Source organism: Sceloporus undulatus, chromosome 6 (assembly GCF_019175285.1).
Source record: "Sceloporus undulatus isolate JIND9_A2432 ecotype Alabama chromosome 6, SceUnd_v1.1, whole genome shotgun sequence".
In the NCBI taxonomy this organism is placed as follows: domain Eukaryota; kingdom Metazoa; phylum Chordata; class Lepidosauria; order Squamata; family Phrynosomatidae; genus Sceloporus; species Sceloporus undulatus.
The window spans coordinates 115,038,357-115,060,552 of NC_056527.1; the positions used below are offsets into that span (position 1 = coordinate 115,038,357).

Consider the following 22,196-nt stretch of genomic DNA (forward strand, 5'->3'; position numbering starts at 1 on the left):
AAAGGAAGAGACAGCCACCTAGGACTCAATCAAAGAGACAGCTTTATTTTGGCTAGGAAGAAAAAGCAGTGAAAGGCACAGAGAAATGATACAGAATTGTTTCTATTCCTTAAAAGTGGCACATAGCATCCATAGCCCCCTTCCCCCCAAAAGCTTTCACCACTCCAACCTTTTTGTGATCCGACGAATGCATTCCTAACCAACTAATACTCCTCTAAAAGGGTCCACCAGGAACCCCTCTCCAACTAGCCATACATGACCCCGCTAAACATCTGGGTGTTTTTGATGGGGGAGCAAAGGGTGGTCCTGGGCCCCATGTGGCCCCCAAGGCTCTTTCTGCAGTCCTCTGCCCTTCCAGATTCCCTGCACTACCCATTTTCTGGCCTTAAAAAAAGAAGAGGGCTAACTGATCCTCCCCAAGTCTCTAGCAGCTGCTTATTTCTTAAATAGATCCCTGGTTCAATTTAACAGCTTGTAAAATATGCCTGAATATAAGCTAGACGCTCTTTGCAGATACTAGATGCTGTCTGATAACCTGTGTTCACTATGATCACAGCAACAGTGCTTTCTACCTGCACTGTTTACCATCAAGAATATGTTTTTTAACAAAACAGATTTATTTATTTTTTACAAAATTTGCTTTCTTGTTTTTCAGCCTTTGGGGCAGTCCATGTGCCCCAGAAGTGTCTCGGGAGTAGAAAACTGGATCCTGGACCCAACACAGCTACCATCCCATTTTAGGCTATCTTCATTTCAAAGAGGAGCTCCACCCAGGGCCTTTAAAAGGATTTTGAATTTATATTCTCTCTTGTGTGCAAAAGGATCCTTCAGCTTGGCATACAGCTTTCAACATCCTCTTATATCTCTACACACAGAATCTGAAATGAAATACTATGCTTCTTCCATTTATAGCTTCTGATGGAGTTTCAAGACAAGATAGCTTGCATCCCCATAACCAAGAATCCTCTCAAATCTACATACAAATCTGTCATCCAATATAATCCCCCCCCCCCAATATCTAATTTCTGAAATTGAGGGAGGGCTCTGTGAAATCATCTGCCTGAGTGTCCATCTATGTCAGTGGGAAGAAAAAGGGCCAAAAGTCCCATCAGAGACGGGATGGTGAGCCTCCTGCCACCACCACTGTCTCTCCCGTAATATAGTCAGCATCCGGTGAACAAAGGAAGGACACTATGCCGGAACAATCCGCTGGTTCTCCAATTCTGAGTGAGGAAAAGAAAAGAAAAGGTCTGGTTAGAGGACACAGTAAATGAGATAGCACTAAGGGGACTCACAAACTGGGTTAACATGGAGGAGTAAACTAGGATTCTAGGAGAATCCTGGCTTACTATGCTCTAGCTATCTGCTGGACTACCCAGTTCATTCACTTCCATTCCACTCTTACAATGATAGGAACACACTGTTTTGCATGCCACCTGAACCCAGGATCCTGACTTATTGGTCATCTTCCCATGCAAGGGTTGCCAAACAGCATTTGTTCTTTGTTTATGAATCCTGGTTTACTTGCAGCAACATGTTATGATGCCAGATTTGGATAACAAACAAACCCTGAATCCCTGAATTGCTTAGCTTGTGCCAGAAAGAGATCTAGCACACAGAGTGTTCACAGTAAATCAGCTTTCCCCAGAATCTTGTCTGTCATGCTAAGAAAGCCCAAAGTGAGAGTGGATTAGAGAAAGGAAGAAGAACGGGAAGCTTAAAAGTTACAGAGATCCCAGAGAGGGATAAACAGACCTTGAAAATGTTATATCTAGACTGTAACTCAGAATCCTCCAGAAGCAAGACCAGCCTAAACTGGCAGAGGCATTCTGGGCACTATAGTCCAAAATCACGGTTAGTACTCTGTATTCACAGATTCCGCACCCACAGAGCCCACTGTCCACTGGCTTGAGCTATATAATATCCAAAAAGAATACTTTGATTTTGCCTTTTTATATAAGGGACACCATTTTACTATGCCATTGTATTTAATGGGACTTAAGTATCCATGGATTTTGGCATCCATGGGAGGTTTTGGAACCAAATCCCAGCAGATACTAAGTGCCCACTGTAATAATATTCACAAATTCTGACCATGAATTGGATCATGAGAACAGACAGGGCGAACGAGGACAGGAAAAAAAGCAAAAGGAAGAAAAGATGAATCTGAATCATTGAGAATGAATGCATGGGTCCCATACATTCAGTGAGACTATCAGAAATTAAACTCCAGGCCTAGAGAACGTGTTGTTCTACCCAGGCAGACCGGGGTCAGTTAGTAAAGGTAACAGCTCTCTAGGCAAGGCCAGGGATGAGCAGGTGACCCATGTGTCATTTTTTTTCTTGTCCTGAGGAATGGTCTGGCTATTCCCATCCCTCTGACCCTGCACCTCACCTTCTGTGTGTCTTCCAAGACCTGGGGTTAGTTAATTTGAGAACTAGCACCTGAGCAATTTGCAATTTCATTGCCTTCCGCAGGACACCAACATGCATGCAGTTCATTAAAGCACACAAAAGAAACATAACTGCAATCACACAGTTGTGCCAGGATTTGTGCACTGTGCAATTTAATCAGTTTACACAACCTTTTGATGAGATAGATAGCAGTGGAAATAGGGAATTCCCAATCCAATTGCGCAATTCCTTTTTTATTTTTTCCAAAACGGTGTGCTTGTCTATATTAGGAACTTATTTTATGGGGGAAGGGCAGCATGAATCAAAAGATTGAGGCAAAAAGTGTGAACAGAGTCCAGAAACAGATGAACAAGGGATTACTAATTCATGTGTACAGCTCTACAAACCAGGTAACTCACTGAACCCCACAATCGCAGGTGAAATCTCAGTGGGAACAGTTCTGTAAGCTATTTCGTACTAGTTTCAAGGCCTGTGAGGTTGCCCAACATAAACCCTGGGGTCTGTGACACTGAAACGCAGAGGAAAAGGGCAAGGGAAGCAAGGAACCAGCCAAGACAGTGTAGAAATCCTTTGGCACAATGTTGTGTACACTAACTGACAGCATGTCGAACTCAAAGATTAGCTCATTTAAATGATCACCACCCTCCATATGACTCTGCCCAGATATTAAGGCCAGCAGTGGAGGCCCTGCTCCTGTGCCCACTGTTAAGACTGTTTAGCTCAATGGGCATAAAGAAACAGGGCCTTCTTAGTGTTGGCCAAACGAGTTCAGCTTGGTTTTCAGTTTGCTTGAGTTCAACTGGTTCTATTCAAATTGTTCTCTTTTTTAAAAAAAAAATCTGTTTGAGGTTGATTTTCAGTAATGTATTTTACACTCTGTGAATAACCCATGCTTCCCAGACCTTGGAAAAGTCACAATTTTGGGTCACAGCTCCCAGAATCCTCCAGACATGTGACCCAACCTCCCCCACCTTTTCTAAGCTCAGTCATTTCCTGTATTAAAATCCAATGTCTTTGTTTAGGCCTATGATGCCAACCTGCTGTGCATTAATAATTTATACTAATGTGATCAATTCAAATTGCTTAATCTGTGTATCTTCTCTGCTATGTACACTGCTTTGCAAGCTTGCAGCCCCAGAAAGCACTCTAGAAATACTTTCAAGGAATACATACAGAAAGAAGATTTACTTCTAAGGGAACATGCTTATCACAGTTCCAGCAACATTCCTAAATTTCAGTAGCCAGACACTGGCTCTCTCTAACTCAGGAACTATAAAATACAGTCAGACCTTGGGATCTGTGGGGGATCTGTTCTGGACACCCCCATACACCCCTGTGGATACAAAAAAAAAACCCACAGAATGTCAAGTCCCATTGTCCCTAATGGCAATGCACCATTATTGGGGACAATGAGGTTTGCCATCTGCACATGCTTAAATCTGTGAATGGCAAGCCCATGGATAATAAGGCTCCACTGTAATAAGACAGCCTTTGCCTAATGACAACAGCATCTATCAGGCCTGACCCATTTTGTGACCTCCCCTTGCTTATTGGCCCTTGTTCCCCAACTGCCATTACACTGATGTCCTGTTTGAAAGCAGAGGTGGCAGGGAGTGGAGGTTCAGACACAGTTATCATCCTGAGCAGACAGGTCTATCTTGAGTCCCAATCTTGGCAAAAGGTAGGGTACAAAAGAAGTGACTGACTGACTGAGTAGATACTTCAGGATTTGGATGTAGTGTTATAGCAGGCTGAGGACTTGTAGGATGCTTTTGAACCTTTCAACAAGCAAGCATAATCAAGTCATCTCTCTCAGGCTTCCTTGTTCCCTTTGAGCCTAGCTGCACTACCCATAGTAACCTGGGATGTTGTTATCTTTTTCTAAAAGGTAAAGGTAAAGATAAAGGTTTCCCCTTTGACATGATTGTCTAGTAGTGTCCAACTGTAGGAGATGGTGCTCATCTCTGTTACTAAGCTGAGGGATGCCAGCGTTGTCAAAGACGACTCAGTGATCATGTAGCCAGCATGACGGCCATTACCTTTCCACTGAAGTAGTACCTATTTTTCTTTTTCTAGCAACCAGTATATTATTGCAAGCGATCCCACTCATAATGCATAGTTATTTTGCAAAGGCTTGGCCTTGAATGGGATTAAGATTCATTAGCCTGACACAAAATGTGCTCCAGGGCGAGGTGAAAAGTTTGTTGATATCGATCAAGACAGCTGTGTTTAAGGGCACTTGTTGTAGGGACTAAATGCCTGGACTTCAGAATGTACTACTGTACAGACTTAGCAAGAACTGCCTAAACATACGAAGTCAGATTATTGGTCCATCTATCCCAGCACTGACCCACAGTAGCTTTCCAGGGCCTCATCCTTTAACTGAATTCAGCAGCGCATCTTTTTGCAAGCAAAACTTGTGCCCTAGGCCTCTATCAGCCACCATCCCTTCCAGCCTCCCTCTGCTAAAACAGCATGGGAGGAATTCCACAAAGGCAGCACATGGGAGACTGAGTGGCATGGAGACAAAGTTACCTTGAGATCCGCATGTTCTCCATCACTTTCTCCAGCACAGCTTCATCTTGCCTGAGCTGAAACAGTAACATGCTTGTCAGTTTGTTTGCTCTCTTTTCTCTTTATCAGTAACAGAATTACTAACCCATGCTTCTCGTTGCAGCAAAACTCTGAGACAGATCACAATCAATTATACATAAATACTGAAATAAATACATTAAAAGGCATCAACTTTTAAAGTTTGGAGATCATATGGGGGCATGATACCTGGGAAACATCTGTCACACCAGCCTGCTCATATACTAAGAATATATGAACAATGCATGGTTATAGCAGTTTGATACCACTTTAACTTTGTGGTTTGATGAGGTATTTGGAATTCTTTCTTAAAGAATTCTAGTTCACTCCCCTGAACCCTGAACCCTGAACTATAGCTGTCTGTGCCAGAGAATTTCCTTGTTGCTCATCAAACAAGTTTCAGGATTCTGTAGGATGGAGCCATGATAGTTAAAGAGGTATCAAGCTCTTACAATAAATGTGTAATGCAGATTCAGTCTAAGTTCCTCTCTGGATGAAACACAGATGGACCTGTGGAAAAGGTCTTTTTGGTCATGGCAACCAGACTGAGGAATTATCTGCCTGAAGTCAAATTTGGAATCTTTTAGGTATCAAAATTTTAGTTCCCTTTCAGTTATGAGTTGCTTTCAATCACATTAACCTTGAACTGGATTAAGACTAAGGAGAAGCTTTCCAATGAAGACTACAGCTCTCAGAATCCCCCCGATGCTGAAAACCCAGAGAGTACCTATACTGGCTGGGGAAAAGGTTTAATCCAAGAACATAATGCTTTCAAATTCCGAAACCGTTCCACAGCGGACCAGACTGCTTAGGCAGATAGTGGAGCAAAGCAGAGGCTGAAGAACTACAAAGTCCTTTCCAGCCCTATGGAACTCTGGAGCTAAGTCAAATTTATATAGTTGTTTCTCTGATAATATTATAAACCATCTGGAGTCTCTTCTTTTTGAAAAAGTAAAGGTATCATAAAAATGTTTCAAAATTTAAAAATAAATAAAAGGCAGCTTTAGAAACGAAATGAAAAAACCAAGTCTAGGAAGGCAGGTAAAACAATCCATGGAAAGGCACAAAGGAGCAATGATGCCAGTCATCTGGAACAGCTGACAATTTTTTTAAAAAAAGTGACAAAGGAGAGAACAAACAGAAGGAGGCAAAATTAATATCTTGTGCCGGGGAGTTTGACAAGCTGGGCATCACTACAGAGACCAGCCATCCTTTATCTTAGATAAAGGATGGGACATTGAAAAGATTCTCCCCACATTAGTCTCCAAGGAAGTCCAGAATCCGACAAGAGAGAACTTTTCACTCTCTGCGCTCTTTCCCTACAGCTTTTCATACTCACAGCTGTGCTGAACTTGGTGCGGATCAAGCCAGGAGCAAGGCAGTTGATACGAATATTTCTGGGGGTCAATTCCTCGACATAGTTGCGCATAAGGCCCAGAAGAGCTGTCTTGCTGACGTTGTAGGGGCCCAAACTCTGGTTAAGGAGGAAGAGAAGATTATTTACTTTCCACTTTCCCCTACTTGAGATCCTGCAGACATCTGAGACTACAACTCCCATCTTCCCCTTTGCTTTGAGTCCCAGTTCTGGATATAGATAAACAAAATAATAAAACAATTATTATAGTCCCCAGCCAGCTGCAAACACTGGTCATTCTAGGACCTGTAGTCCAAAAAGTAACTCTGCATTTAGTCCTCAGGGTTAAGGGCCATTATTAAATAGATATCTGGAAGACTGGGTTACTGATGGCCCTTAACCCTGAGGACAATTGCAGAGTTTCTTTTGAAGTCACCTCAGCTGTTATCACTCCATCTTGTGCCAATGAAGTTCCACAAAAAGTATGGTAATTTATCCATCATGTGAAGGAGAACTTAGTTATCTCCTGGATCAACTACTACTGCTACTACTATTACTGTCTACTGGATATACCTGGATCTAGGGAGGAAATGCATTATTCTAGCTGCATCCACACTACAGAAATAATCCATCTTGACACCACTTTAACTGCCACGGCTCAGTGCTACAGAATCTTATGATCTGCAGTTTGTTGTGGCACCAGAGCCCTCTGACAGAGAAACTACAATTCCTTGAATTCCATAGCATTGTGCCATGGCAGTTAAAGTGGTATAAAACTGGATTATTTCTGTGGTGCAGATGCAGCCTCTGTCCCTGTGGATGCATTTTGTTTTTAGGGGTTTTAGATTAAAATCCCCATCAGACGCTCTGATTATGTCCAATGGGAAAGGATTGTGGGAGTTTTTTAGTTTGAAAAAAATCTGAAGGACCCAAGGTTCCCTGCCCAATCCATTTTCTCTAAACCAGACATCATTTAATCAGTGCATTTTTAAAGCAGAGTGGAGGTAAGTGGACACATACAATTTAATCAGTGAAATGTGTGATTCCCATCCCTGTTTCAATGGCTTCTGCAAGTTACTGCAAACCAAAACTCCAAATAATCCCTAAATATATATATATCATATTTGTTCACCCTTTTTTCTAAGCTTTGATAAGAGTTCCAGGGATTTTTATTCTTTTTAATATAAGTATTTTTCTGCTGGTGGGCATGGTAATAAAATTGCTAGGATACTGATGTCTGTACATGTATTTTCTTTATGTAATGACCTTAATAATAATAATTTTTGTTTTATTTTTACCTTCTCCTCTCTTCTTTTTTAAAATCACTTTCAACACAATCTGAATGTCAGGTTAGTGTGTAGCAGAGAGGCTTCTACTTATGAACTGACTGAATGGGGGAATGGACACTCAGTAACAATTTATTTTAAAATGCCCCACAAGTTCATGGTGTTCTCTTTCAGCAACATTGTCTTCTGGAAAACATATCCAAGAGCAGCTATGTTGGCCTTACAGCAAAGTACAATAATGTCCAAAATCTACAAAACAGTGATATTTTTATTGGCTGACCAAAATGCACCAAATACATGATGCAAGCTGTCGAAGCTCCATTGGCTTCTTCATCAGGCAAAGGCGTTAAAAATCAAACAGGAGACAGACAAAAAATGAGGATGATGGAGTCATAGGCCTACATTTTGCCGAGATGTTGTTATATTTGTTCTCAATTAAGATAGTACAGAGAACAAATATACAACCTCTTGACAAAATGTAGGCCTATGACTCCAACCTTGTCATTTTTGTGTCTTTCTCCTGTTTGAGTTTTAGCATTTTTGCCTGATGAAGAAGCCAGTGGAGCTTCGGAAGCTTGCATTATATATTTTGTGCATTTTGGTTGGCCAATAAAGGTATTCCTGTTTTGTGGATTTGGGATGTTATTGTACTGAATTCTGGAGCTCCTTTTCAGAAACAACAGGAGGGGGCTCAGCCATTTTCTAGCCCCCGAAAAGGAGACATGGGATCACTGAATGAGGAAGGATGCAACAGACTCACCGAGAAAGGGGAATATGCAGCAATGGACGAGACCAGTACAATGGAACCACCTCTGTAAGGGAAGGAAGGGAGAAAAGAGACAGAATATAGTACGGTTGCTCCCCATTTTCATTCTGTTTCGCCCCTTTCCTCTATGCCACCCACCCCTGCCTACATTAGAGTGGGCCTTTGGTATCTGCTGGGGTTTGGTTCCAGGCCCCCTCGTGGATACCAAAATCAGTGGATACTCAAGTCCCATTAAATACAATGACATAGTAAAATGGTTTCCCTTATATAAAATGACAAAATCAAGGTTTGCTTTTTGGAATATATTCAAGCTATGGGTGGTTGAATCCACAGATAAAAAAAATCCATGGATACTTAGGGCTGACTGTGTTTGATGCATGACATGTACTCAGGAAAAAGGCTACTGTTAAAACAGAGTATGGAGAAAGAGAATGGTTCCTAATTGGAAAGAGGATCAAGCAAGGGTATATTCCGTCACCCTATTTGTTCAACCTGTATGCAGAAAATATCATATGCAGAGCAGGTTTAGACTCAGAGGAAGAGACATCAACAGCCTAACTTGTTGTCTGGACAAGTTTTAGTGAAGTTTCAAAAATCAGCTGCCATTTCCAGGGGAAGCCATCCTTTGTCACTCACCCTCTCTTCTCCATGTGAGGCACCACCAGTTGAACCAGCATGGCAGCAGCCTTTATGTTGATATCCAAAATCTATAAATAAGTAAAAAGAAAAGCTGCTTGAAAAACTGGGGGTTTACAGCCCATTCTCTCCTTGTCTAGCTCACACTCTGTGCTACTCTGGTCTCTTTTATATTATACAGTCATAGCACTTTGAGCACAGTTTAACTGCCATGGCTCCAAACTCTCATGTGATTTGTAGTTTGGTGATAGACTTAGTATTCTCTGCCAAAAGGTACAAGTGCCTTACCAAACTACAGCCTCGCTGGCTGACTTCTGCTTCCCATTAAGCTCCTGTTAAAGGCACAGGAGCCAGCCAGAATGGGGTTTTTTGCCATTGGTAAGTTGGCAACTTTCCACCAACAGTCTACCACAACACCCTCCCTTTCCCAGTGTTACCTTGTCCCAGACATCTTCTGAAGCACCAAGGATACTGCCGAAATAAGGGTTCACGGCCGCATTAGACACCAAAATATCAATTCCTCCATGGCGCTCAAGGGCCTAAAGGAAGAGGCCAGAATGGAAACAACAAAAGCAACATTATTCTTGCTTATTGCATGTAACCTTTACTACTGTTTTGATTTTATGGGATGAGACTTTAAGGCATAGCTGAATTTTCAACCCCTGGGAGTAAGCACTGGCAGAAATGGAAAAACAGGTCTGGCGAAAACTATGCAGATAAGGCAATTAGAAGGGAGGAAAATGGGTTCCTCCTTACAGTCCAGCCTTACACAACCTGGTCTACCCTCTAAATCAGGGGTGGGTTGGGAAAGCCCCTCCATGTTTTCCCCTAAATTTGGCCCCAACTGCCTCTCCCTACAGGTGTGTGGAACAATTTCATTTCATTTGGGGGGCCTCCAAGCCACAGAAGAGGCTGTAAGGCCAGATAGATCATAAAGGTAGATACCCTTCATGGGGGTATTTCTAGGAAGGTATGGGGGTGTGGACCACACAAGGTGACATCTCAGAGGATGGTGTTTGCTTTCTGATGTGGAGTGTATCCCTGCATCTCTTCACAGATAGACTGGAGCTCCCAGAGACAGAAGGTCCTGGAAAGGACCTAGTCTTCCCATCTGCAGCAAGCAGGCTGGCTAGGATGCTGTTGGCACACCATAGGCAACTCCTGGAGGTCCCTCCCACTGCCGAATGGTCCCCTTTAGGACCAGGCAGGTAGACAAGAATACCCCGGGACATGGACAGTCCTATTGGGTACCCCAGTTCACCAGCCATTGGCTTAAGTAGACTGAGTAGACAGGAGCCCACATGGTTCAGTGGTTAAAGGCCAGTATTGCAGCCCCTCACTCACAAAACCACAAGGTTGTGAGTTCGATCCCACCTAGAGGCTCAGGGTCGACACAGCATTGCATCCTTCTGAGGTTGTTAAAATGAGCACCCAGCTTGTTGGGAGCAATCAGCTTACAATTGTAAACTGCTCAGAGACTGCTTAGTGTGGTATGAAGTGGTATATAAATGAAGCTGCTATTGCTATTGCTCTTCCATAGCAGCTTGGTCTACTCCTGAGGGACTCTTGGCCTGGTGGCTCCGAACCTGGGGATGTCAGCATGAGCTACCACACTGGTGTGACACCAACCTTAGTGACGCTACTGTTCCTTCAGCAAACATTGTCCACCATTACTGACCTTCTCAACAGAGAACATCTTACAAGTGCCTAAAAAACCCCAGGGGTGTATCTGAAAACCCACCTTCTCACACCCACTTTAGGCAAAGCAAAATAACTGTGACTCACCTCATGTCAACATAGGTCTCTTTCGCACTGCATAGTTGTAGCACTTTGATACCACATAGCAATAGCAAGTACTGTACATTTCTATACTACTTATCAGTGCACTTAAGCACTCCCTAAGCAGTTTACAATGTATAATCTAACTGCCCTCAACAAGCTGGGTACTCATTTTAGTGACTTCAGAAGGATGCCAGGCTGAGCCAAGCTTGAGCCTTTGGCTGGTATTAAACTTCACAACCTTGTGGTTTGTGAGTGAGTGATTGCAAAACACATTTAACCACTGCACCACCAGGGCTCCATCCTATGGAATTCTGGGATTTGTAGTTTGGTGAAGTATTTAGACTTTTTCTGCTAGAGAGTTCTAATGCCTCACCAAACTACAAACCCCCAAATTCTGCAGAAAGTGCTATCAAACTGCTGTAATTGTGCAGATTGGGGGGGGGGGAAGTAGAACCAAAGAACCCTGACTCTCACCGCATCGATAAGACGCTGCCTGTCTTCAGCTTTCCCCACGTGGCACACCAAACCCGACACGCTGAGGTTCTCTGTTTGCAACTTGGCCACAGCCTGGTCCACGTTGGCTTGTTTTCGGCTGCTCACAACCACATGGGCGCCATCTTGAGCCAGGCGGCGAGCAATTGCCAAGCCAATTCTAGAAAGAAACAGTATGTAGGCATGTGAGGAATTTTATAGGGAAAGGATAGGGAGAAATCAATCTGCTTACAATAGGGGTGAGGAACGCATGTCCCTCCAAATTTTGTGGGACTACAACTCCCATCAGGCTTAGGTGATGAGAAGAGTTATAGTCCTACAACAAACATATGGAGGTACACAGGTTCCCTATGCCTGATGCATTAGTTCTATTACAGAGGATTACAGAGTGTTAACTTTGAGAATGGAGAGCTGAACACCTCTGTTTTTTAAAATGTTGTGTAAATTGTTGTTAATATTATTTTTTTGTTGTTTGTACATCCAAGGGTAGCCGTGTTGGTTGTATAGCAAAGTGCAATAACATCCAAAATCGATAAAACAGTGATACCTTTATGCGAACAACCAAAATGCACAATACATGATGCAAGCTTTCAAAGCTCCACTGGCTTCTTCATCAGGCAAAGGTGCTAAAAATGTTAAGAATGAAACCAACACTTCTGATCAAGGAGTAGAGAAGAACTCAGGTACTTATCCACTGTGTGTTACTATTTTTTAAAACTTACATGAGTGACATATGGGGTTAATCACACAATCCTGTATCCATTTAAAATCTACATTTCAAGTGTCCTGGCTTTTGGTTTGGCTGTTGAACTCTGGAGACGTTCAATTCCCAGCTCAGCCACGAAACCCACTGGGTGACCCTGGGCAAGTCACACATCTCAGCCTCCAGGAAAGGGAATGTCAAACCTCCTTGGAACAAAACCCTGTGATAGGGTTGTCATAAGTCGGAAGGTACACAACAACAACAACAACAACAACAAAATCAGCCATGAGCGGGTGGGGGAGTGTCTTATGGGACATATTTCAGATTCCTGTCTGAAATATGGATCCCAAGTGGCCATCTTTGGAGGACTGTTGTAAGAATCCCAAGATAAGGTGTGCGTGAAGCACTCTGAGCATTAAGAATAATTGATTTTTTAAAAAAGCCCTCGCTAAATCTGCTTACCTGTCAAAATACAAGGGAGAGCCGGATCAACCTTTTGAAGAATACGCTAAGACTTTTAATCTGATCCTTTGGAGGCTTTTAAAATCCGAATTCTTTGGTGAAAAACTCAGGGGCTCTAATTTAGGAACAAAAATAAAATGACTCAAGAATTAAAAGCTCCGATTATCTGGAGGGTTTAAGAGGAGCTGGAGATTACCCCCAACCCCTCTTTTATTCCTCTCCCAGCGCAACCGTCGCATAGTGGTTTCAGTGTTGGAATATGACTCTGGAGGCCAGGGTTCGATTTCTCACTCAGTAATTGAAACCCACTGGGTGGCCTTGGGCAAGTCACACTCTCTCAGCCTCAGAGGATGACAATGGCAAACCTCTGGACAAATCTTGCCAGGAAAACCCTGTGATAGGGTTGCCTTAAGTCGGAAACGACTTGAAGGCACACAGCAACAGTGCCAGCACTCCATTTCATGATCCTGCAGAAGCCACAGTACAAGCAAGATTGCCCCTGGGGGAGTGCAGAGTGCTCGCAATGATACTTACAACAGCTGCTTCTGAACTCAAGAGGGTGGCCAAGGGACTTGGATGAGCAAACTAGAGAGGCACTCACCCTTCGGTGGAGGCAGTCACCAGGGCTACTTTGTCGGCAAGGATGCCACGGCTTGTGGCGCTGGTGCGATTCATCCTGACAACGCAACTCACAGCTTGCCTGGAGTGTGGGAAGGCGGCAAAGGCTCGATGAAACATCCCACTCTCTCGTCCAGTCCCACAGTTTCTCCTCTGGACTCTGCCCTGGAGGACAAGGAGCAATTGCAATTTATCAACCAAAGATTAGAACAAGGGTCTTGCAAAATCATCTCCCCTTTTGCAACCTCACCACCCTCCTCCTCTAGCAACATTGCAAAAGTGCATTGCCTTGCCCAATTTGGTTTTGGGAGTACAGCTCCCAGAATCCCCCATCTGGCAATATCCCACTTTCCCCAAAAAAATTGGGACTCAAAGCAGCTTACACTTTAAAAGCCCAGGACAAGTTTAAAATGCATTAATGCAACGCCAGAACTTTCAAAAAATATTTTCTAAACCTTTTATTGGATTTCAAAAATATGATTACAAAGAAAAAGGCGCAAAGGGAAAAAAAGAAGACAAGAAGAAGCATGCAGGATATGAAGATTGCAACACCAAAGCTTGAAATGTTTGCACTGCAATTCCCATTCCTTCCATTCAGCGTGACTTTTAGCCACACAGTTCCACAGCCACGCCACACTATAAGTTTAAAAAGTTACTTTTTTGGTACTACAAACACCTTGCATCCCCCATTTAGATGGCTTTTAGGTACAAAACACACTACAGAAATTTATCTTTAAATTAAATTTAAATCTTTAACTGCTCTGGCTCATTGCTAGGGAATCCTGGGAACTGTAGTTTTGTGATCCATTTTAGCCTTCTCTATCAAGATACCTCTAGTACCACAATAAACTACAATTTCCAGGATTTCCTAACACTGAGCCAAGGCAGTTAAAGCAGTCTTAAACTGGATTATTTCCAGTGTGTTTGGGACCTCAACTTCCCAGTGCAAAGAATCTGCAGTGCAATGCAACAGCTCGGGAAAGATACTACAACTCCCACAATCCCCATTCAGCATAGCTTTTAACTATGCAATGCAGGGGGAAAGTAATGCAATGCCAAAATAGAGGTGTGTGTGTGTGTGTGTGCTACATATATACACACACACATAGTATATATTTGGACTACGGTTCCCCAAATCCTCCCACAAGCATGGCCTTTGCAAGATGCAATGTCATACCAGAGCTCAAGGAAAAGTTATTTTCTTGGACTACAGTATCCGGAATCCCCCAACCAGCAAGCCCTTTAATGCAAACAGACTCTTTTTAAACCACAACTTCCAAAAATCTTGCAACACAGCCCACCCTGGCAGCTGGGGATTCTGGGCACTGCAATGCAAAAGTGTCTTTTCACAAGTTTGGGCATTGCATTGTTCTTTCCTCCTCATTTGCAGTGATTAAACTGTCCCCTTCCTTTCTCCTTTCTCCTGGGTTTTTGTCTCAGCAGCTAGGGACCCTTCTGGGCTGCACCCCAAAAACGCCTTACCTTTTGGGGAGACTGTGCTCCAGCAAGAAATCCCTGGGAAGAAAACAGGAAGAAGGAGGCAAGGAGCGCCTGGAGTCCAGTGGGTGAGCGGCTGCCCTCTGGTGGACAACGCCGAGAATGCACTGGGGAGAGAGAATGATAATAAGAGAGGTTCCTTCCAGGACTCACTTCTGTTCTGCCTGAATTTTGCAATCAAGGGCCTGGGTTCGAATGCAGCGCTTGGAAACTGAATCCCTGAATGAGTCCCTACTCGACTATGGCTGCATTCCCACTTACCAATAAATCACTTTGCAAACCGAACCGGTGGATCGGTTCGGCAGCAGAGCGTGGTTCACGCTACATTTGACCTGATCGCATTTCTTGCTGCAAAATAAAATAAAATAACCCACATTCACGAATGAATCAATTCAAAATGGACTGGCTCCAGCTGGTCAAAGGGCACATTTGAATCGATTCCAATCCACATCTGGGTCACATTTGCGCAGGATTTATCCAAAAAAGACGCTGAAAACACCAGCGTCAAAAATACGCAGGTTGAATGGATCTAGCGCATGGCCCTCCCTCTCTGAATCACTTCAGCAATTCAGTTCAAGTGCAAACCAGGGTCATTTAAACTGGTTCAAACCAATTTGCGATCCGGTTTAAAAGGTAGTGGGAATGAGGCCTATATTTCCAAACCTCAAAAGGATCACTTCTACACACACACACCACTTGCGTCTCATAGAGTCATAGGGTGCATCTTCACTTTAGAAATAATACAGTTTGATACCATATTACACAATCCTGGGATTTGTAGTTTGGTGGCACCAGCATGGTGCAATGGTTTGAACATTTGACTACGACTCTGGAGGCCATGGTTTGAATCCCAGTTCACCCATCTAAACCCACTGAGTGGCCTTGGGCAAGTCACACTCTCTCAGCCTCAGAGGATGGCAATGACAAAGGCTCTAAAGAAACTTGCCAAGAAAACCCTTAGGGTCTCCATAAATTGGAGATGAAGGTTCAGCCGTGGGAATGCACTGAGTGAACTTGGGCAAATCACATTCTCTTGGCCTCAGAGGATGACAATGGCAACCCCTCTTCTGAAGAAACTTGCCAAGAAAACCCTTAGGGTCACCATAAGTCAGAAACGACTTGAAGGCACACACAGCAGCAACAACAACAACAACAACAACAAGGCACCAGCATGCTTTGGCAGAGAAGGGTGAAGACCTTGTAAAACTACACATCCCAGGATTCCATAGTGCTTAAAGTGGTGTCTTTAAGCTGAAGTATTTCTATAGTGTTGTTGTTGTTGTGTGTCTTCAATTCACTTCCAACTTATGGCGACTCTAAGGCAAACCCATTATGAAGGTTTTCTTGGCAAGCTTTGCTCAGAGGAGGTTTGCCATTGCCTTCTCTTGAGGCTGAGAGAGTGTGACTTGCCCAAGGTCACCCAGTGGGTTTCATGGCTGAGCTGAGACTCAAACTCTGGACTCCGGAGTCACAGTCCAACAACAAACCACTATGCCACCCATATAATCCTTGGAGTTTATCACAATGGGGATTACTTTGGCATTAAAGAGAGATTAAAGCGCATTGAAAGCATCCCACAAACAAAGTGAAAATGGCAAGTAATTGCATGAATGATTATCCCATGCAATTGCGCAAATAAAGTAAAACAATGTGCTTTAATGCTTCTTTGTGACCACTTTAATGATGGGTTTTGCGTGACATTGTGTGAAATCCTTTCACGTAATTATGCAAATTTTCCAGCATACTGGCGGGATAATCTCCTGATCTCTTTCATATGATAAGCTCCCTAGAGCTGGAAGGGGCCTTTTGGGCCACTTATTCCAATCCCAGACAGAGCATCCCAGCGGGGAAAGTCCAGGGCCTCATTCCCATTTACAAATAAATCAGTTTGCAATCTGAATCAATGATCAGTTTGACAATGGAGCGCAGTTCACACTACATTTGCCCTGACCGCATTTTCTTGTTGTAAAATAACCCACTTGCCGTTCATATTGACTGATGAATCGATTCAAAACTGACCCTCTTCAGTGGGTCACTGGTCACCGATCACATCATAGAAAATCAATTCAGATTTGTATCTCGTTCACACTTGTGCTGAACTGATTTATTACAAAAGACACAGGAAAAAAAACAAGCGTCAAAAAGATGCGTGTTAAATGGGTCTGGCTTCAGCGATTCGGCTCGAGTGCGAACAAGAGTCATTTAAACACACCTGGTTAGCAAACCGGTTTATAACGTAGTGGCAATGAGGCCCAGGTTTTAGAAGTTACCTTTTTTGGTACTTTTGTTCCCAAACACACCGGAGAAATAATCCAGTTTGAGATTGCTTTAACTGCCCTGGCTCAATGCAATTCAGGGAACTGTACTTTTGGGAGACATTTTGCCTTCTCTGTCAGAGAGCCCTAATGCCCCAATAAACTACATTTCTCCAGATTCCCTAGCATGAGCCAGGGCAGTTAAAGCGGTCTCAAACTGGATTATTTCTGCAGTATGTTCTGGACCACCATCTCCTTGAAATCCCTATTCATAATGGCTTTTTTGGAACATCTTTCTGAAGATGTCTAGAGTAAGAGACCCTGCCACTTCTCTAGGCAAATGGCTTCCCCTGCTGATCCGCTCTCACTGTCAAGATGCTCTTCTAATGTGAAGTCGAAGGCTTTCATGGCCGGCATCCATAGTTTTTTGTGGGGGTTTTTTTGGCTATGTGGCCATGTCCTAGAAGAGTTTCTTCCTGACGTTTCGCTAGCATCTGTGGCTGAATCTTCTCTGAAGATGCCAGCCACAGATGCTGGCAAAACCTGCATAGCTCACATTACAAGTACAAAGGCAGCACTGAGGGGGGGTGAATGGTGGATCTACCAAAAACTGAGGAGGGATGGTAAACATCCCTCTGCCATTAACCCCCCCCCCAAAAAATGATGCAATTCAGATTTGTCGTTCCCACTTGTTGAACATGCTTCAGAATCAATTCTTTTCAAAAGAACTGCTAGGAAACTAGTGTCTGCAAAAACTGGGGTTTATTGCATTTATCGCAACAGAAATCAATCAAAGAAGGACTGGATGGGAACGACGGTCATATAACCTGATCAATGAGTTAAATCATAGTGGGAACGCACCCACAGTTTCTTAACCTGATGTGAACAACCCACAAAACAGTAGGAGAAACAACCACTAGGGGGCACCGTAAGACTCTCTCTTTTTGGTAGAATGATGGGTGCCTCTTTCTCAGTCATTTTGAAGCATAGCCCAAATGCAAACCTCTTCAAGCTTTTTAAGTGTTTCTTTCCTTCGTTCGAACAGGAAACACAAGAACACCCCATTTAGTAGTGAAGACCGAAGAAGACACTTATATTTTATTGTCCACTTGAAATGTGAGCATAGGAACATATTCTGAGAACACAGCTTGGAAAGAAAGCTTATTTGCAGTGATGTATTCAGCACCTTTGTTCCAAGTCTTCAAGTCAAGTCTCTACCTTCATGTCTCAAGTCGAGTCTCAAGTCCTTGCAAGGTACTTTTGCATCAAATCTCAAGTTGAGTCCCAAGTCTGGGAGCCAATTTTAATAATTCTTGAGACAGGAATTGAGGTCTGCTCAGCAGCCTGTGCCTGCTGCACATCGGAGGAGCCTTCTAAAGCTAAGAGGAGGAAAGACTTGCCTCCAGAGGGTATGACATGTTTCTCAGAAGGGAACGAACAGCAAATGTTTAAGGAAATGGCCTTGAGGTGGAAGGATGCCAAAGTTTCTCAAAAGCTTTGGAAGGCTCCTCCAATGTGCAGCGAGGACAGGCTGCTGAGCAAAGCTCAAGCCCATTGCCTAACATGTTTGCTGTTTTTGGATGGAGTTAGGTCAGCAAATCGGCTGCTAAAAATATACAAATTGGAGGTCGAGTCAAGACAGTGCATCATTTATTACAGAGTTGAGTCCAATCTTCTTATTGCATTAGAAAACAATGGCCCGTTACAAACGGGCATAAAGTACGGACTGGGTCCGTATTAGGATTAGAAAGGGGCGTCACTTCCGGACACCCCTAACCCTAATACAGACCCAGTCTGTACAAAATGGTGGTGCCTGTTCCACACGGGGCCCGCCATGTTTATGTAGCGGATGCGTTGTGTCTGCACATCATGCAGCACATATAATGCTGCGAGTGCGCCATTGGCGCCTCGCAGCATCTTATCCGCACCGCAAAGAGAAGCGCCATTTTGGCGCTTCTTATTTGCAGCACGGAGGAGCCTCGCGGTTTGGACGCTGGGGCTCCTCCGCGCTGCAAATAAAGGCGGTGGCAGACCACCCCTTCTGGGTGGTCTGTAATGCGCCAAAGACAAAATAGTGGGAGAGTATCGGCATTCTCTGTGCCTCTCCATATGACATTGTAGCACTTCCGTTCTTTACCCAAGGGAAATGGTCATAAAAACGTGCCTTTTGTCATGCTGGAAAAGTCCATTTGACAAAAGGCATGCTTTTACCACCGTCTCCCTCCGGAAGGGCAATGGCTTGCTCCACCAAGGGCATGAAGCACAGAGAAAGCTGGTTCTCTCTTGCTCTGTTTCATCTTTCCTTTCTAATGTAATAAAGCGGCTAGTCAAGTCATTGAAACAACTTGAGTCTAAGTCGATTGACTCAAGTCTATTTACATCACTGGTTATTTGTAGAGAGAAGTGAGCTTAGAAGCTGTGAAACAAAAGCTATCAGAGTAGTACGTAGAGAGATATTGTAGCATCTTTGAGACTAACTGAAAAAAAGAAGTTGGCAGCATGAGCTTTCGTAGACTTCAGTCTACTTCCTCAGATGCATTAGAAGTACTCAAGTCTACGAAAGCTCATGCTGCCAACTTCTTTCTTTCAATTAGTCTCAATTAGTCTTTCAATTAGTCTGATTCTACAGACTAACATGGCTACATCTTTGAATGCTATCAGAGGCAAGAGTCAGAACTGAAGATTAAAGTTAGGGTGTACACATTGCTGAATTAAAGAGTTTGACACCACTAACTGCCATGACTCTATCCTATAGAATCTGGGATTTGTAGTTTGGTGGAGCACCAGAGCTGACATACCAGGCTGGATACGTATCTAACTGCAGTGGGTCCTTGGTATCTGCTGGGGTTTGGGTATCAAAATCTGTGGATGCTGAAGTCCCATTACATACAATGGCACAGTGAAATGGTGTCCCTTATACAAATTATATATTTTTGGAATATTTTCAAACAGTGGATGGTTGAATCTGTGGATAAAGAATCTGTCGCTATGGAGGGCTGACTGTACGAATAACAGAATTCTGTAGAACTGTGTAGAGTCATGCCAGTTGAAGCGGTGTCAAACTGCTTTAATTTTGCAGAAAAGAGCTAAAGCGGTGCCAAACCAGGTTATTTCTCCAGTGTGGGTGCAGCCCCAATGTTCCTCCTGGTAAGCTGCCACTGTGCCATTGTGGTCCACAGGACATGAGGGAGGGTCAGAACTGGCCCCTCTCTGCCCCATGCACTTGCTTTGCCCACACTGAGTTCGATAGACTAATGCAGGAATTGAGGGTGGTTATTTTTTTTAAAAGCTGGTTGCATGTTTCTGAGATGCAAAGAATATTTAGTCCAGCTGCTTTCCCCAGTAAAAGCCTTATTTGTGGCTACAATTTCACAGGCTCCGTATGTCTTCTTCAAATGAACTGTTTTCTCCTTCTGTTACTCCTTTTCCAAAGCCAGTCAGCCCACTTTGGATAAGAAGCGGAGAGAACGCATAAAAATAATGTTATGCGGCGTGTGCACCCTTCTCTGTGTCTTGCAGCCGGTGGGATTGTTGCACGTCCGCCACTTCTTAATTTCCCTGCCTAAGCCTTGTGGTTACATCGATCTGTGCCTGAGGCTGCTTTTTAGATCTGGAGCAGCATTTACAGTATACTAGGAAGCAACGTTGCAAGGAACGTGGTGGTGACGCATAGAAGGAAGCCAGACAGAAAGAAACAAAGCAGAGTAGAAAAGAGGAAAAAACAAAACACATCAGAGAGGAACGGTGACAGAAATCAAAAGCAACCTACCTTCCTCTGGCACCTGATGTAAGTGTGTTAGATTGCAGCTCCCATAATCCCCAGGATCATAGCTGCAGATATAGCTGATCTGAGACTTTCACCCCATCCTCCACAGTTTCCAACTCAAGAGGAAGCATTAGAAAGTGACCACAAGGCCTACTATGTTGAAGAAACCAGTTTGCTTAAATGTTACCAGATTCTAGCAATTTCAGTTTAAGTGAAATATGTACAAAATGTCCTGAGCCATGCTCCAAAACATCTTGATATCTTCTGCTATGAGATATCGGGCTGAAGGCTAGCATGAGATTAAAACAAAACAAAAACCATAGGATGCATCCACACTGGAAAAATAATCCAGTTTGATACTGCTTTAACCACCTTGGCTCAATGCTACTGAATACTCGGAATTGTAGTTTGCTGTGGTACCAGAGCTCCCTGACAGAGAAGACCAAATGTCTCACAAAACTACAATTCCCAGAATTCCATAGCATTGAGCCGTGGCGGTTAAAGTGGTGTCAAAGTGGATTATTTCTGCAGTGCGGATGCAACCACAGTTTGGAAACTGAAAAATAGAAGAAACTAGAGGAAACTTGACAGCTTCTTCCAAAATGCATTTTGGGATGACTTTTCCTTCCATTGTGCCCTCATCCAACACTCAAACCAACAAACCATGAACCATCCAGGTTGGCAGCCATCACTGCATCTTGTGGCAGAGTTTCACAGTTTAACTATAAGTGGTGTGAAGCAGGCCTTCCTTTTCTCCGCCCTGAACCTTCCAGCATTCGGTTTCAGTAGATGACCCTTTGGGGTCCTAGTATTATATGAGTGAGGGAGAAAGGCTTCTCTCTAACCACTTTCCTCACGCCATGCATAATTTAAGACACCTCTATCTTCCATCCATTGCTTTTCCTCTTAGCTAAGCAGGCCCATATATTTACAGCTTGTTGTTCAATGCCATTGGTATTGAATCAGGGCATGTGTTCCTGCATCCTTTACAATGAGGTATAGCTGGAAGAAGAATACTGCACCAAGACCTGGGAGATCTGGGTTCAAGTCCCCGCAGAGCCATGCAACTTACCCGTTTTATTCTTTTTTTCTTGGGAGGAGGAAGAGGGCAGGAGGAGAACCATGTCCTGAAAGAAAGGGGAGAGATAAAGTTCAAAGAAATGCTTTTGCCACATCCTAAGTTGGGGTGCTTCAAAAATACAAAGGGCCATGTCATATCAATTGTTGTTGTGTGCCTTCAAGTGATTTCAAACCCAAAGGCAACCCTATCATGGGGTTTTCCTGGCAAGATTTGTTCAGAGGAGGTTTGCCATTGTCTTCCCCTGAGGCTGAGAGAGTGTGACTTGCTCAAGGCACCCAGTGGGCCTCCATGACTGAGTGGGGAACTGAACCCTGGATCTCTAGAGGAGATGTGATGCTGGAGAAGAGAGCTGAGGATGCGGCGGACAGCCCAGAAGGCAAACAAGTGGGTTCTTGAACAGATCAGACCAGGGCTCTCCTTGAAAGCTAAGAGGACCAAGTTGAGACTGTTGTACTTTGGCCACATCATGAGAAGGCATGGATCACTGGAAA

The 22,196-nt window shown here is 43.7% G+C and overlaps 1 protein-coding gene across 1 annotated transcript; it reads right to left on the reverse strand.

Moving 5' to 3' along the window:
- Positions 1-25: 25 nt before the first annotated feature.
- Positions 26-14,683, reverse strand: LOC121935471 (dehydrogenase/reductase SDR family member 4-like). The gene is made up of 9 exons (XM_042477038.1): positions 14,589-14,683; positions 13,090-13,271; positions 11,306-11,483; positions 9,487-9,588; positions 9,050-9,120; positions 8,408-8,459; positions 6,347-6,481; positions 4,951-5,006; positions 26-1,223 (listed from the first exon to the last, which is right to left on the reverse strand). Exons 2-9 carry the CDS (start codon positions 13,224-13,226, stop codon positions 1,109-1,111), a joined length of 846 nt encoding a protein of 281 aa, XP_042332972.1. The 5' UTR covers positions 13,227-13,271; positions 14,589-14,683; the 3' UTR covers positions 26-1,108.
- Positions 14,684-22,196: the final 7,513 nt, after the last annotated feature.

Coding starts and splice junctions, on each gene's coding strand:
- LOC121935471 (XM_042477038.1), bottom strand. CDS start 13,226: ATGTTTCATCGAGCCTTTGCCGCCTTCCCACACTCCAGGCAAGCTGTG. Junction 9,589..11,305: donor GGCAGCGTCTTATCGATGCG/GTGAGAGTCAGG, acceptor CTCTTCCTTTAG/GCCCTTGAGCGCCATGGAGG. Junction 9,121..9,486: donor CAGAAGATGTCTGGGACAAG/GTAACACTGGGA, acceptor ACTTATTTATAG/ATTTTGGATATCAACATAAA.